Below are 16612 nucleotides of genomic sequence, written 5' to 3' on the forward strand. Positions count from 1 at the left end.
ATTGGAGTTATTTTAAGTTGAGGGGCCGGTTTGGAACTGGCGGAAGGTGAGGGGCTTGGCGGTCGGCTGTGTCAGGGCCTCCCTGGTCTTCAGGGTGGCAGCTTATTCTTGCCTGAGTTTGGCTGTTTAACATGAGTGCAGAAAAGTTGGCACCCTAGGCATTTAGCCATTGGGTGTTATTTAATTTCATTGAATTAAATGAAATTAAATGATGTTGTTTTTAATAATTATCGCTCGAAATTTCAAAAGCCATTTTAAAGCTCTTCCTTAAATAGTTTCAAGTGCTTTCCTAACCTCTGGAGGGTTCTCCCCCATGGAAATTTTGCTAATCCTGAATTATAGAACGTGTACGCATTCAGCAGACTTTGCCATATCATCTCTTGAACTTTGATCTCTCTCAACAGAAGATTTTTGAATCAGTTTTTCAAGTCACACCATGTCCTGGGAAGGAGTACAAGCTATCATTCTCATTTTAGAGCTGGATGCAGTCAAACAGCAAATTAGTGCAGGCAGGAGGCCCTAATTATTAGGTTGTGAGACTTAGAGGTTATGGAGACGCCACGCACGCTGTCCCCTGGTCCCGGCCAGCCTGGCGCAGGAGGAACACAGGTGGTTGTCACCCCCCGCCTCTCAGCTCAGGCCGGAACGGGCCCCTGTGCAGGGCTCACTGCGGGGGCAGCACTCGAAGCCTTTCCAGGTGGGTGCAGCTTTGCCTCTCGTTCCCAGGTTACCACACCACGGTCTTTGGCGTCTTTAGTGACTGTTTTCTGGACAACCTCCCGGGAGTCAAGACCGGCGGCTCCGCGGTGGAAGTCGTCCCTGCTCTGCCCAGGCTGCAGATCAGCACCTCTCTGCCCAGGTAGAGCCTGTCTGCTCGCGGGTGGGGGCGGGCCGGGCGCCCGGACTGCTCCCTGGGCACTGTCTCTAGTGGCTCCAGGAGTCTGAGTGAGTCCGTGACTCTTATGGCCAGAAGTTGGGCGAAGGGTTTCTTCGAGATGCTGGTAGGTGCACTCTGCGTGCAGCGAGTTGGAACAGAGTTGAAGTGTTTCTTACCAAGATCAGACAAAATGTGAAATTAGCTTTTGAAATCATAATTTTTTGTGAAAAAATGGTTAAGGTTTTAGAGAATTTAAGAAAAACTTCTAAAAAACAGTCTCTCTGTCTTTTTTCCCCTTTAGCATTTTAGGAAAGCATAAAGAAGAGAGAAAAATCTCAGTGGGATTACCATTAATGCTTTCTGGTGTTTGCTTCTGCTGTTGACCCATGACCAAAAATACAGGGGTTCCCACTGTAGGGCAATGGGCTTGTTGGTGTCTTGTGAGCGCTGGGACGCAGGTTTGATCCCCGGCCTGCAGCAGTGGGTTAAGGACCTGGCGTTGCCGCAGCTGTGGCTTAGGTCTCAGCTGCACCTAGGATCCCATCCCTGGCCCGGGAACTGCATATGCAGTGGGGTGACCAAAAAAGGGAAAAAAAAACCCATATATATATATATATATTTGAATAGTTGAAATCATACTGCATTTTGTATAGTATCAGATTACTTTTTACATAACCATATAAGCTAAAAAATTTGTTTTAATTGCTTAAAAACATACATCATAAAGATATCTGAAAATCACATCACCACAGGGGCTGGCATCCTGCTTGCTTGAGAGGCGAAGTAATTAGTGTCGGCTGTGTTGTAGTTTTTCCAAACACCTGCTCAGCAAATTCAAATTGACTATAAACAGCTTTCACTTGAGAAGGACTATGTGTTAAAATGTGGAAGGAAGTCATTTATGGTGAGGACAGGAGTCCCTTTTCCTTCCTTGACAGAGAAAGTTTATCTCTTGACTCATAAACAACCTTTAAAAGATATAAAATGCAAAGGAATTCATGTTGATTCTTTATGCTGTTATTTTCTGAAAATGTGGTTTGGATGTGCTTTTTTTTTTTTTTTTTTTTTACCCTTTTTAGGGCCGCACCTGCGGCATGTGGAAGTTCCCAGGCTATGGGTTGAACCAGAGCTGCAGCTGCCGGCCTCCACCACAGCCACAGCAACTCAGAATCTGAGCTGCGTCTGTGACCCACACCCCAGCTCACGGCAATGCTGGCTTCTTAACCCACTGAACGAGACCAGGGATTGAACCCGTGTCCTCATGGATACTAGTCAGGTTCATTACCACTGAGCCGCAACGGAAACTCCTGGATGTGCTTTTTAACACCACCTGCTGCAGTCACCTCCCTCGTTATTGGCTGGCTTTTGTCCCCACTGTGCCTCCGGAGCCTTTTCCCTGTGGTCCCCAGGGACCTCCTTGCCTGGAAGTGGGTTTGCCGCCTGTGGGCTGGGGGAGGAGACGTCCGGGTGGGTTAGGTGACAGTCAGCGGGCAAGAGCTTTAGACCCAGGGCTGTAGAGCTGGAGCCTCAGGGGAAGGTCAGGCAAGCCTCGGGGCCTCTGGGCGCTGGGCTGCACCCCTCATGCTCCAGAGCCCGGCCTGGCCAGTGCCGAGGACCCACCGACTGCCCTGGGTCACGTCAGGAGTTGGCCAGTGACGCGTGTCAGTGTTACCTGGGATCCCGGGGTCTGTCGTATGAACTTTCCATTTTCCTTTTCCTGCACTTCCCATGTTGTCTTTCAGAATGGTTCCTTTCAGCTTTCTTCTTAATTTTATTTTTATTTTTTTTGCTTTTTAGGGCCCCCCTTGCGGCATATGGAGGTTCCCAGGCTAGGGGTCCAATCAGAGCTACAGCTGCCGGCCTCTACCACAGCCACAGCAACTTAGGATCCGAGCCGAGTCTGTGACCTACACCACAGCTCATGGCAGCGCCGGATCCTTAACCCACTGGGGTTAAGGCCAGGGACCGAACCTGCGTGGATACCTGTCAGATCCATTTCCGCTGAACCAGGATGGGAGCTCCAAGTTTTCGCAGGGTGTTTCTGAGTGTGAGGTTTTAAATTCTTTTTGAGAGAGCAGCGTGCTCATGGATCATTTGAATGAATTCATTGTTTCACTTTCGCCTCGCCATGGTCCAGGAGTTAAGTGTCTTTCTGCTTCACACCCGCGTGGGAAGCTCAGGTCCAGGGGGAGGGAGGGTTAGGTGTGGGTGCCCCAGGACGCGCCTGCGTGTAGGAGCTCTCTGTCTGGTGACTCGCCCTTGGGCTCCTGGTCGCGGGGAACCGGGGACCCGAGTTCCATGTTAAAGCCGAACCCCACTCAACATTCCCGAAACGCCTGAGCGCGGTGATGTGACGATTTCTAAAATGCCACTGGCTGTCTTTCCTCCGTCCCTTCCTTTCTAAAACCCATCATCATTGCGATTATTTTAGATCTGCGCATTCACTGCAGCCGTCCTCTGGTGACGAAGTATCTACGAATGTGTCCGTCCAGCTTTACAACGGAGAAACGCAGCACCTGGTCGTGAAACTGGAAAACATTGGAATGGAACCCCTGGAGAAACTGGAAGTCACCTCAAAAATTCTCACCACCAAAGGTAGGGACTTTGGACCCCAGAAGTGTTTATCTTTTTTATTTGCAGAAGCGACTTTTTAAATAGCCAGTGTTCAGAAGGTTCATTTTGAAACTGGTGTCCTGATTTTGCGTGAAGAGCACGCGGCGGGAAGTCACAGTGCACAGAGCACACCTTTGCACCCAGCGTGTGCTTCACACAGATGAGATCTTGGGGACGGTATCCGGGAACGAACGAATGAACGAATGAATGAATGAGCAAAGAAGAGCACCAGCGTTTGGGCTCCCTCTGTGCCCCTCCGTGTCTGCTGCGGGCTCTACCCCTGGAGCCTGGTTGCTCCCTCTTGGAGACAGGTGCTCTGTGTCCAGTTCTAAGGCACACGTAGCTCGGGGTCATAGGACCTGTGTGACATTTCGGCCTCACGGTCTATCGCTGTTGGTCCTTCCCGTGCCTCACTTTCCTCCTGGGTGTGCAGGGGAGGTGGTCCTTGCCACATACAGCTGTTCTGGGGATTAGATGAGGGCACAGGTGGCAGACGGCCTGGCGTGTTAGAGGTTGGGGGGGCACTGATCAAAGGGGATACCTGTCATATAGGTGGCATCAGGAGAGCCAGCTGGTGGAACCTGCAGTGTTGACGTGCTTGGGACATAGGAGTGAGGGCAGCCAGGCCGCTGGTGGGGGTTCGGCCGGACCTGGCTGTGTTTCTGGGAGAGGGTGTGCTATGCTTGCGCTGCTCCTGGCAGAGGGCTCCCTCCGTGGGCCGGTGGCTTCGTGATGGGAAAACCCAAATGAAGCAGACGTCCCTGGGGCAGAGCCACCCGCTGGAGGGAGTTCCGGGGACGAGTTTGCGAGAGTTCTCTCGGGAGAGGAGGAATTTGGGTTGTGTGAGCGAGGGTTGGCCTGAGCTTGTCCTGCTGAGGATGCCGGGCCGTCTTGTTCCCGAGGTCCCCCCTGGTTCTGGCGACGCTGGGCCGTGTGTAGGGAAGGAGCGAGTACTCGCCCGTCTTGTGTTGCTTCTTCTCCCTTTGCCGCCTCCCCCCATCGGAAGGCACCGCCTGGGTTCAGGTGTGGGCCGAATCTTATCAGCTTGGGCACTACCCTCCGGGTTCGTCCTCTGGTCAGTGAACCCTGGTACGGTGCCCGCGTCCTGGGGTTACTGGGACAGGTGAGTGAGGCCAGATGGGCAGAGTGCTTGGAGCAGCGCGAGGCGCAGTGCTGGCGCTCGGGTTTGTCAGCTGTTATTACTGCCACCACCACCACCGCCACCACCGTCGCCGCCACTGTTGCCCCCGTGCCCCCTGCCATTGCCATCCAGTCTCGTTGCTCTAGCACAGTCTCTGCAGCGTGTTCCTCCATCCGGGCGCGGCCGTGTGGCTCTGGTGGCCCGGGCAGTGGTCTCTGTGGACGTCGCCACGATGGGATGCTGGGCAGGGGGGCTGCAGGCGTTTGGCTTCACTGCGGCTTTTCCAAAGCCTGGTTGCACTGTCACCGTGTGAGAGTGAAGGTTGTGCCAGGTCCTCTCTGCCACCTGGCATTCGTGCTCATTTTACCCACCATGCGGGGCGTGGGGTGCGACACCCTTTGTGTAAGGCTAGTGTGTTAACACTGCGTCTCCGGGGGATCCAGCGGATTTGAACACCTTTCATGTGGTTTGGGGCACTTTGCCCTTCTGCCCCAGCGGGTATTCTGCCTTCTCTGTCTCTGTTTGTCTCTGTGTGTCTGTCTGTCTCTTTCTGTCTCTCTGTGTCTGTCCCTCTGTCTCTGTCTCTCTGTGTCTGTCTCTGAGTTTCTCTGCCCCTCTCTCCTGACTCACAGGACGTCTTTGTGCCCTGAGTGTAGGTTCTTAGCTGGGAATCTGTGCTGTACTATCGCCTGCTCCGCAGTTGCTAGTACCCTCTCTGCAGGGTCCTTGGGTGACCAGAAGCTCTTAGTTTGAATATGGTTCATCTCACCGTATCAGTTTTTCCTCTTGTGGGCTTTGCTTTTCATGGCTCTGAGTCTTTAGGGAATTTTGATGACCCTCCCTTAATCTCATCCTTTCTTCCTTTCCCTCCCATTTTCCAGAGCAAACGCCGCGTGTGGATTAGGTAGGAAACGCCTCCCAGATGTGAAATACCTTCATCTGCTCTGAATTTAATGAATTGGTTATAGGGTTTGGTTGATGTTTGAACAAGTGAACTAATATTGAATGATGGGAAATTGCAGTGTCACGAGAAGAATTTTCGCCTCTCCTGCCTTCACAGCTTAGCATCCTTTTCTCAGGTGGACCCCGGGATGAGCATGTGTCACTACTCAGGACAGCCCCGCTCCTTCCAGACGCGCAGGTCCTCGCGCTCGTGCTCTGGGGCCACTGCTGTCCCTGGATTTCCGCCCCTGCTTCAAGCCTCATCTTTTGCCTCTTGCCCCCGTAAAACTCGTCTCGTTGCTCATTGGGAACCCGATTCAGCTTCTGGACATTCCTGCCGTCTCCTCCCCCTCGAGGCCGCCTCGCCTTTTCCTTCAGGGAATGCATCCTGTGGTTTCCACCTCATTGTCTCTCTGGAAAGTTCCTAGGCTGGGTCGCTGGCCCCTCCTCCATTGTCTCAGAGGCTCTAGGTGACTGAGGAGCCATGTGCTGCCATCGCTGCTGGGCTGCTCTCCCTCCAGCCGGGCCTGAGTCTCGCCAAGGCAGCGAGAGCGCCTCCCTTTCCTCTCCAGGCTTGGCTCGTGGCAGGTGCCCATCTTGGGGTTGTCGATGGAGGGGGGCTAACCGGGCGGGTGGGTCTCATGTGCTGGGTGAGTGGATCCCAAAAGCGGGAGGCGGGGTCCCCTGGAGGCTCCCTTGCTGGGACCCCCTCCCCCGGGAGGACCCCGGCATCTCCCTCACGGATCCCTCCTCATCGCTTTGCCCAGACACCCCCCCTCCCGGAGGACCCCAGCATCTCTGTCATCTCAGCCCCACTCAGCCCAGCTTCCGGGGCTGCCCTAGCCCTTGGGGTCCTCACGCTTTGAATCTGCCGTCCCCTCCCCCCAGCCTTTTATCAAGAAAATATTCAAACCCACAGAAGAGTCGGGAGGATTTTACAGCGGACACCGCAAACCCACCGCCTCGGTTCTGTGATGAACACTTGGCTGTATTGGATTCGTCAGGTGTCCGTCCAGCCTCCGTGCGTCCATCGATCCATCGTGGTTTGGGTCATTCCAGAAGTTTTGGACTGCTGTGCCTTTCACCCACTAACACTCTCACATGCCCACTCTGCCTCAGAGTTCCAAGTTCGTCCACTTTGTTGGGGGTAAAATGTATATGTGGGGAAATGCACATAAGGTGTCACTTGATAAGTTTTGACAAATACACGTGTCTCCCCCAAATTCTCATCAAGTTGTACCATGGACCATATCGTCACCCCAGAAAATCCGCCGGCGGCCCTTTCCAGCCATGCCCTGCCCAACCCAGAGGCGGCTGCCTTCTGGTAAGAACTGGCCAGTGTCAGCCTGTTGACTGGTCGTGGCGGGGAGGTTGGGAAGGCAGGAACCGGGCAGAGCCAGGGAGGGCCTTCAGGGTGGGTCCCGCCGACGCCGACAGGAGTCACCTTCTCGTCCAGCTCTGAACTTGGCCTCCTCGAGGGCAGAGGGGGCCGGTGGTGTCACCCTCTCTCTGTGCATGGGGATGTGGAGCCGGGGGGGAGTGATGTGTCTGGGGTCACTCTGCTGGGTCGTGAGGGACCAGGCGGGGCCAGGGTCCCGGAAGCTCCGGCCTCCGTCTGAGACAGAGAAACCCAAATCCATCACGGACAGCACGGGCTGGCCGTTCCAAACATGTTTGCGAATGGAAAATTAAAGCTGTCATTCCTTTTTAATTCTCATCCCAAGCTGCAGTGCATTTACATGTGGAAATAAATTAATGAAAATAAACCATCTGCTTCCAAAATACACAAAAGGCATAACTCCTGTCACAGTCTACAGTACCAAAAGCTGTCAGTATCAATAAATGATATAATATAAATGTGGAGATGGGAAAATGATGAAATTGGAATGGGGGCAGAGGCAGTGTCGGGGGGCAAGTCTGTGTTGGGCAGAGGCAGTGTCGGGGGCTGAGTCTGTGTTGGGGGCAGAGGCAGTGCCGGGGGGTGAGTCTGTGTTCGGGGACAGAGTCAGTGTTGGGGGGCGAGTCTGTGTTGGGGGACAGAGGCAGTGCCGGGGGGCGAGTCTGTGTTGGGGGGCAGAGGCAGTGCTGGGGGGCGAGTCTGTGTTGGGGGGCAGAGGCAGTGCCGGGGGGCGAGCCTGTGTTGGGGGGCAGAGGCAGTGCTGGGGGGCGAGCCTGTGTTGGGGGGCAGAGGCAGTGTCAGGCCCCATCACGGATGCTGAGCAATGTCTGTTTCCATTTCGGCATCATCTTTATTTAAGCCTCCTGAGTTTAGCTCCCTTAGGTGTGTCTTAAAAGTCTACTCTGTGAGACGCTTGCACACTGTTCCTTTCTCAGAATTCCAGATTATTTCTTCGTACTGCTGTTAGGGATGTTTTATGTCTCAACAGTAATAATGACTCCTATTCTTGGGCACGTGCCCACCAAGTGGTACTTCGGGTTGTGTTTTCTCGTTCGGTCACCGTGACGCCCGGAGAGGTCGTTTGGGGTGGGGATGGGCTCTTCGTCTCATGGCGGCGTCCCCCGTGCCCGGGAACCAAGGGCAGCGCTTGTCACAGAGGAGGCGCCCAGGGGCCAGTGCGCGTCCCCGGTGTGCAGGCTGTTGCGGGGGTGAACGGGGAAACTCCTAGGACAGCTCCGAGCACCCAGGGCCTCGGTCAGGCTACTCTGAGGACGCTCATTCTGCTCACTGCGTCCCATCTGCAGGTGGCCTGTGTGCCGGGACCTTGGCTGTGCGGGAGGCCGGCCTGTGGGCCCCATGTCCTCTCCTTGTCTCCTTGCTGCCGCCCGCCTGGGCCCTCGCATGGCTCGGTGCCACCCCCACCCCCTCTTCTCCACATCAAGAAGGTTTCTGGTGTATTTTCTCCTCCCCCTTCCGTGCTTTCCTGTCTGGTGTTAATCGCTGGATCTAGGCTGGTTTCTCGAATCCTTTTGCATTTGCAGCGTATGGCAGGGATCAGTGGGGGGCTCTCGGGGTCTCAACAGTTGTCTGGGCACTAATGGCACACGTGCTTCTGGCAGGCGGGAGCACTTAACCCCATCAGGACAAGGGTTGTTGCCCTTGTCTCTCCGCGATTCTGACCGCAGCCCGTTTTTGAGCAAGTCTTGATTCATAGGCTGTTAAAGAGGCAAACTTCTGCCTTCACCTGAGTAGCCATAGGTTTTAAGGCAAACACGCCTAGGCTAAGAGCAATTTATCGTATTTTCTTCTCAACGAATCTTCTGAGATATGTGAGTGTTTGGCACCAACACAAATGTACACGCACACGTGGACGTGAAGACGCGTCCACATCCCTTGCTTTCTTTATTCTTCCTGTTGAGTTTGTTTCGAAAAGCACGGCCTCTGGGTTGGAACAGTCACCAGTTGGTGCGTGTCTGGCTTGGAGAGGAGCCTCTCCTGCCTCCTCTCCTCGTGAACGGCGGGGTCTCTCCAGTGAGAAGCACCTGCGGTTGGCCTTGAAGGCAACGATTTGTCTGTCACTGTCAACGGGAAATCACCAGTTTCACTTGAGCGCACAGAACTCAGCTCTGACATTAAAATAATGACAGTTGTTTCTGCAACTAGGTTCCATGGGGGGGAATTAGTGACCTGTGTTACAGTATCGATTCCTGTCTGTCTTGTCAGTCCTGCCAGCGTATCCTTGTGTAGGATTTTGAAAAGCCCCTCCGGACCTCCCATCCTGTAGCACAATAGCAAAGGGAAGAACCAGAAAGGCCCATGTTGGACGCATGAAAACGCAGTAAACCTGGCAGTGGAGCGGTCTCTGCAGCTGGAGCAAAGTCCTCGGTGCGCTGGCAGGTCCCTGCGTCATTCCTCAGATGCGAAGGCCTTGGCCCTGTGGCCTCAGAAGGTGCAGTGGCTGTTCCCTGTGAGTGGCTTTGCCGGTTGTCTGAATGTGTCCCTTTTGTGTTACTGCGTTTTACTGAAGTAGAGTTACTCCGCTGTGTTGCAGTGTCTGCTGTACAGCGAAGGGATTTGGTTATAAGTACACACACCTTCTTTTTTACATTCTTTTCCGTTATGGATGAGTCCCTGTTCAGCCGGGGAGCTTAACACAAAAACAAGCCATGCAGTTCAAAAGCCTTCTTGGTATACAGTATGCTTGGAGGTGGTGAGACACAGAACGCGGGTTTGAACACTGCTTCATCACTGGCCTTTTTTGTGGCTGGGGCGCGGGTTCAGGTGGCAGTTTTCAGAGCTCTTCTTGAGCTGCGCCGTTTGCACATTCAGCGGGTGCAGCTAACACGGTTCCACTCTGCTCTGCCTGCTGTTCTCTTCCTTTGCTGGGGCTGGGTCCCTCTGTCCACGCAGGTGATAGCACGGCCTCTCTCCAGCCAGGGGCACAAGAGGACGGGTTTTGGAGTGGGACAGGTTTGGCTCCCAGCCGCCACTTAGTGCCCTGCTGCATGGTGTCCTCAGCAGGCTCTCTGACTGCTCGAGAGTTAGCGCTGCAGCCTGAGAGCCCCCGGCCCAGTGCCCCTCTCGTCTGGGGACTCCGGAATGCGCAGGAGTACCTCCAGGGCGCCCAGCACGTGGTAGGTGGTGAGTGCCCGCTAAGTCCCTTTGCGGTGGGGATGAGCAGCTGCTTTTGCTTCCTGTTGGCCGCCTCTGGGAGTGCCTGTTGGGGCCAGGGTGCCAGGACCCTGAGTGGCCAGTGTGGTTTCTCACAGCAGTTTCCTAGCCCCGCGTTCAGCGCACGCATCCTCTGGCCTGCTGCCCACCTGTCGTCTTCCCTTTTTTTGCGCACTTACCTGGTCTCCTCCGTGTTCCAGCCACTGTGCTTGGGGGACAGGACGACAGTGATCTCATGCCTGGGGGGCCCCACAGCATGGGGGGACCAGGGCCAGGAGTGCGCCTGTCTGCCACCGTCCCTCTGCTGGCTCACGTGTGTGTCCTTACGGTTGTTGAGCAAGCCTTCCCTGAGCGCCCCGATGTGGCTGTCGTGTGAGCCTTGGGGACGCCCAGGAGAGTCGCTGCTGTGCTCCTGCCCTCTGGTCACAGCAAGTGCTTCCACAGACCCTGTCCTCCGGCCGTCTCAGGACACGCTGTCGTGTGGAGAACTCTGCTAACCCTCAGGTATCCTGGGGTGGCTCAGATGCCTGCCATCACTCTCAGAACAGGCCCCATGCCACCCGCGAGCTCTTCTGCCCCTTCAGACAGAGCTCACCGTGCCTCTCCCTCTGTGATGGCCTTGCTGACGCTCTGTCACGATGAGACTCATTGCACCTGGCTTCACGCTGTTCAGCGACCCGACACTTCTATCACACGTCTGTAGCAGTCACCACACCACGCACGTGACTAATGCATGAGCCCTGTCCTAAAGGAGTCATGGTTGCGGCTCGGCATCAGGCATGTTCAGTGGATCGAGTTGAATTCTGACCGCACATCCTGTAACCCTTTTGCTGCCCTTGGGTGACCACGTGAGTGGACTTACCCGTGTGCCTCCTGGGGAGACTTTGATGATCCCGGGTGACTAAAGCTCATTCAGCTCCGTGTCCCCTTGCATACGTGATTGCGGTGGCTTTCCTGGACAGGTCAGCGTTGGGCATGGTTCTAGGGCACTTCCGAGAAGTTTGCAAAACAGGTTCATCCAAGACCAACAGAAATGCCCTCTGGTCAATGCTGCGAGGCTGGATATGTTCAGGTCCTTGGGGGCACGGAGGGGACGTGGTCCAGATGGGGGGGCGGGGCACTAGGAGGGCAGGGGCGCTAGGAGGGCGGGGCGTCAGGAGGGCGGGGGCGCTAGGAGGGTGGGGGCCTCTTGAATATCAGAGTCCCCGCTAGCTGTTCAGGGTCAGCGGTGTGTGGTGCTCACAGCATGAGCGCATGAGGTGTTCCGATGTCCGCCTCAGCAGGGCTGCATCTTTCCCAAGGAGCGCAGACACCCAGCAGCGCCCGCGCAAAAAGCTAAAACGAAGAAGAAAGTTTGTTTCCTCAGCCTGAGATGCAGCGCTGTTTATTCCACAGGCTTGTCTTCAGGCTTAAACAAGCAGATGTGCTGGGAGGTGGTATCGCCGTGTTGAAGCCGGGCATCTACCTGCCGTGGGGACCGTGGCCGACCCTTTCAGCGTTGTTGCCGTGTGGATTGGACGGGGTGGCACGGGTAGCACAGGCGGAGGCCTTGGTGGGAGCGCTGTACAGGTTCGCCGTCCGGGAGCAGTTGTTGAAGTCGTGGCACTGCGCTCGTGATAAATGTGTTTCCTCTCCCTTCCTCCGTTGGGTCGTGTCTGGTAGGTGCACCCACTGCCCAGTGGCGATCAGAGCTGGCGTATTTCTTTAATTTCATGTCTGCTGGAAGCCAGCGCCTGCCAACCTCTGTGACACACCAGCCCCGTGTCCTGCAGTCAGAGGGACAACCCCAAGGATCTCTCCCGGCTTTTGCTGGAGCAGAGGTGACCGTGCAGGTGAAAGACCTGGGAAATACAGGCCGTCCAGACAGTCCCGAGTGAGCCGCCATAGAGTTTTAGTTGTGAATCACCGACAGGCTGGACTAAGCGCTGGAAGGATTTGATCTTCCATACGAACTGGGGGCCTCAGCAGGCCCGCTTCTTTGCTCAGGCTCCAGACGGACATGCCCCCGGGGCTTGGCCCTCTGCTGGCTCCGCTGCTGCTGAAGCTGTTCTGCATGTAATGCCATACACTTTCCAGAAGTTTTCAGATTGAGAGGAACCTCATCTGTCATCGGGTCTAAGCTTTTGGGGACTTGTGCTCCCCGACTTGTTCCCTCCTCTTCTCAGACCCTCCCCAGGGGTCTCCTCTCCCCAGAACTTAGCACAGCGCCTGCCTCGAGGGTGTCGAGTGGCCGTGCAGGGCGGGTTCCTCGTGCGGATGAAGTGGGCAGTGGTAGAGTGTAAACAGCAAGCGCTCATGCAGTGCTGTGGTTCAGAGGGCGTCCGTGTCCGCTGTCTGAGCACTGGCTGCGCACCGGCTGCTGTGCCCAGGCCGCCGTGTCTCAGTGTGCCTTCACGGTGGCTCTCGTTTTGTCTCTGTGCCCTGACTGGGCATCTCAGGGTGCAGAGGGAGGTCCTGTGATCTGGGGGCTGGGTTCAGGGAGCAGAGGGTGGCCTGCCCAGGGCCACAGGGCTCCTAGGTGGGGGTGCAGGCACTGCTGACCCTAAAGCTCACCACTTGGCTGGCAGATCTTGTTTCCCAGCCTCTCTGCCCAGTCAGGGTGGGGGCGTTGGGGCAGCAGAGTGGAAAGTAGCTAACACTGTTGAGTGCTTATTCTAAACCAGGCCTGTTCTTGGCACTTTCATTAACTCGTCTATTAGGACAACCCATTTTATAGATGAGTAAACTGAGACACATGAAAGTTAGCAACTTAGGGGTGCCCAGCCAGAGGCAGGGTTTGAACCCAGGCAGGCTTGGGCTAAAGCTGGTGTTCTGAGCTGGCATCGTGCTCTGCCTTTTGGTGGGGTGGTGAGCTTCAAAGGCGAGGTCTGGTCCTTGCCTTCGGTGTGTTGACTGATGGGTGAAGAGCGAGCGACTTAACCCAGGCTGATGTACCTGTGTGTAGCATCAGAGCCCAGAGGAGCCGCGAGGGATGGGGCAGGCAAGGCAGGGGTCGGCCTGGGGGTCACGAGCAGGAATTCACCGTGTGAGAGAGTTCCCAGCAGAGGGAGCAGCAGTGCTGGTGTAGGGGGCCCAGGGGTGAGGGGAGGGGGAGGGCGAGGGCGAGAGGTGAACCCAGAGCACTCCTTCCAGGCCCCCACACATGCTGGTTCAGCGAGAGATGCTTCGGAGACCCCCACTTATAGCTCCCCATCCTCGGGGAGGATCTGAACCAGAGCCAGGCCTGATGGAGTCTTGCGATGGAGGCCTTTGCGGGCCTCGGTCCCTTGGCCGCTGTCAGTATTTCATGGAAAGGTTGGCTGCTGCTGCTGTGGCAGATGGAGAGGCCGTCCAAGGAGTTAGCCTGCACTGCTCTGTTCCTGGGGCTTTGGGATCTGGGCTTCTGTGAGCCAGCCAAATGGTTTTCTGTCCTGGCTTCACGTCGCCTGGTGTCTCATATCCCCTTCCATCCTGAGTTAATTTACAGGATTGAAAAATAAAGACAGAGTGCATGAACTGGTTAACATATTTCCAGAATGTGAGTTGCTGGGTCGTCGAGAGGGTTTGGGTACTACTGATGCGTTGGAGGGAGGGCACTAACTTCCATTCTGGAGTCAGGAGCTGGCAAAGTACCCAGAGGATCATGTATCCAGCAGGCGGTTTGAATGTCAGGACCCCAGTTCAGACCAGAGGTCAGGTCAGGGTGTGAAACTTAATCGCTGTTACTGCCACGTGCTCCGGGGTGGGATACTTGGCAGCAAACTCTTAGGCTCTGTATGTTCTGTACGTCAATCTGTAGGAGGAGGAAGACGAGAGCAGCGTGCACGTGAGGGGTTTAGTGTGATGTCCGCTAAGTGCGTCGCACACGCGGGGGTCGCGTGGACACACGTGCCGCGTCCTGAGTCAGCGCGTGGTTTCCACTCCTCTTGAACCTGCCCGGCTTCTCTGTCTGAATAGCAGTCGCCCCCAGACGTTCCCCCCAGACCTGCAGTGTCCTGTCAGGTACCCAAGTGTTCCAGCCCATGGGGATTAACCCCTTGCCTCCCAGGAACCAGCGCGCTTAACGGTCTGTCATCCTTCCCCCACTGCCGACTGATTCTAGGTCTTTCTGAGACAGTGCACCGATGCCAGTCTGCAGAACATCTGAACACCCTGTGAACTGGTGACAGGGGTGCCACAGTGCAGTGCATGCTTACGGGGCCCCTGTTCCCTGCCAGCGCTTCTACTGACCAGCTGGATGACCTCCAGCAAGTACATATGCACAACCTTGGTTTCCTAGGGGGGCTCTAACCCCTCTCCACTGGGTAACATGAGGACTGAGATAGAGAACGCTCACGTGGAGTGTCTGGCTCGTTCAAGTTCCATGTTCAGTGAATAACTAAGTATGTGCACGAATGTGATGTGGTTTCTAAACACCTTGCAAGGCCAGCACCCCTGCTCTGTCCCTGTTTAGGGACCCCCCGAGAAGGAACGTGCTCTCCTGGACGGCTCTACCTGGAGCTCGGCCCGTTCTGGAGGGAGCTCACCCCGGGCGGGAGACAGGAACTTGTTTTGCATTCCCAGCGCAGTTTGGCCCCGAGTTCTTGCCCTTAGCAGCCCGCCAGGTCTTTGTCCTTCAGTGCAGCCCCTCCATCAAGCTCTCCCTTCCGCTGGATTCTTGCAGGTTTGAAGTCTGGGTCCATGGGGAGCACGGCTTTGTTTTCCACTCTTCCTCGACGTGCCTTCGAGCGGGAAGTGAGTGTCATGGCTCTAGAATCATTTGGATCTAGAATTCTGGCTCTTTTCCCCAGTTTTGGACCATGGATAAGTTCCTTAATCTCTCAAGGCCTCCGTCGCCTTATTCTGGTGGAAGGAATGGAACACAGAGAACCAGTTTATTCAAAGGGAGGCCGTAAGGTGACCGCGAAGTGGGACACTGCAGGTCGCTCCATGTCCCGGACTGAAGGGACCACAGCAGCGGGGGCGGTAGTGAGGCAGGGGGCTGGGGGGCCTGTCGTAATGGCCCCCGTCTCCTCGCCTCAGGTCATGAGGATGGACAGACACACAGCAGCCGGCGCCGTGGCAGATGAGGGCTTTCCTAGGCACAGAGCTCGCAGCCTGGGGGTGCACATGCCACCTGCCTTGCGGAGGACAGGCTGAAAGCGGAGGCCGTGGGAGGCAGGCTTTGTCATATCGAGGGGTGGGGGACCCCTGGTTTCCATGGGAGGTGTGGTTGACTTGCGTGAATAATTCCACAGGCCAGCAGGGAACTGCAAGCCACCCTCGGGGTGGGCAGGAGCTGCACCTGGTCCCTGGGACATGTCCTCAGGGGCAGGGGCAGGAGGCGAGCTTGTGGTGAGGCCGCTCCAGGCCCTCCTGGTGTCCCTGCGGGGCAGGGCGGCAGGGATATTGCACTTGATCCTAGGCCTATTCCCCCTGCCGCCGCCGCCGCCGTCTTTAATGAAGCAGGGCTTGTCTGGTGGAGTGGGAGTCCCGGAGGTGACACAGCTGCCTCCAGATGGCACCCCCAGCGGCCCTTCCCTGGCTCCCTCGGGGCTCCCTTCTCCCCTCGGCACATCTCAGCCGTCGTCTTTAGGATACCCCATGCCCCAGGAGTGTCGCCCCCACTTTATACCCGAAGAAGCCTTGGGTGGGTACCTGTCACTCCCCACCCCGCCCCAGGTGAGTGGAGGCCAAGTCCACCTGACTCCGGAAGCAAGATCTTTTAAAGACAGGAGAGCTCGAGGAAACACACCCCCACCCCCAGGCCCTCCCTGAGTTTGTGCTCCTGTTTCCTGAAGGTTTCTGTTGGATACGCATCTCCCACTGCACCAGGGTCTCTTTCTCCCTAAGGTGGCAGAACATGGAGAGTACTTGCTGTGAGGACGCGGCTGCGCTCCGATCTGTTTGAGAGAAGGGGTGCAGTGCTCTTATCAGGGATGGACGCCGCCCAGGGGGGCGGTGCTCGTGGACACAGGCGATGGCCTGGCAGCAGCCGTCCTTCTGGAATTGTCTGGAACGGCGAGCCATCGCAGTTTAAGCGGCTCACGTCTTTGCTCTTGAGAACGCGTCTGCATTTTCTAGGAGCTGGCCGGGTCTCGCGCTGCCTCCGTTGCACCATCGTCCTCACCATTATTTTGTCATTGTAGAGAAATTGTACGGTGACTTCCTGAGCTGGCGGCTGGAAGAAACTCTTGCCCAGTTTCCTCTGCAACCTGGAAAGGTGGCCACGTTGACCGTCTGCATCAAAGTGAAGCTGGATTTCTCCTGCCAGGAGAACCTCCTCCAGGACCTGAGTGACGGTAAGCTGCTTCCCAGTGTGAACGAGCGCGTTCTGGTCCCCAGACCCGGGGCAGCCACCACCGTTCCTCGGGGCCTGCTGTTCCTTTTGCAACCTGCTTGTCATTCATGAACTCCAGCAGCTCGAGACTTCTCCTGGCACGGACCAACGAGCGAGTTCCTCTGTGTGCGGAAAGTCGTAAGAGCACTTTTTACTTAAAGGATCTTTTCA

At 56.0% G+C, this 16612-nt stretch overlaps 1 protein-coding gene across 1 annotated transcript in view; it reads left to right on the plus strand.

The window, feature by feature from the left end:
- The window catches only part of TRAPPC9 (trafficking protein particle complex subunit 9), a 468592-nt gene that overhangs the window by 118065 nt on the left and 333915 nt on the right, over positions 1-16612 (plus strand). The window contains 3 exon segments of the mRNA XM_047783197.1: positions 727-859; positions 3309-3472; positions 16251-16403. Of these exon segments, the coding sequence (XP_047639153.1) occupies positions 727-859; positions 3309-3472; positions 16251-16403 (450 nt within the window).

Source organism: Phacochoerus africanus, chromosome 6 (assembly GCF_016906955.1).
Source record: "Phacochoerus africanus isolate WHEZ1 chromosome 6, ROS_Pafr_v1, whole genome shotgun sequence".
NCBI lineage: Eukaryota > Metazoa > Chordata > Mammalia > Artiodactyla > Suidae > Phacochoerus > Phacochoerus africanus.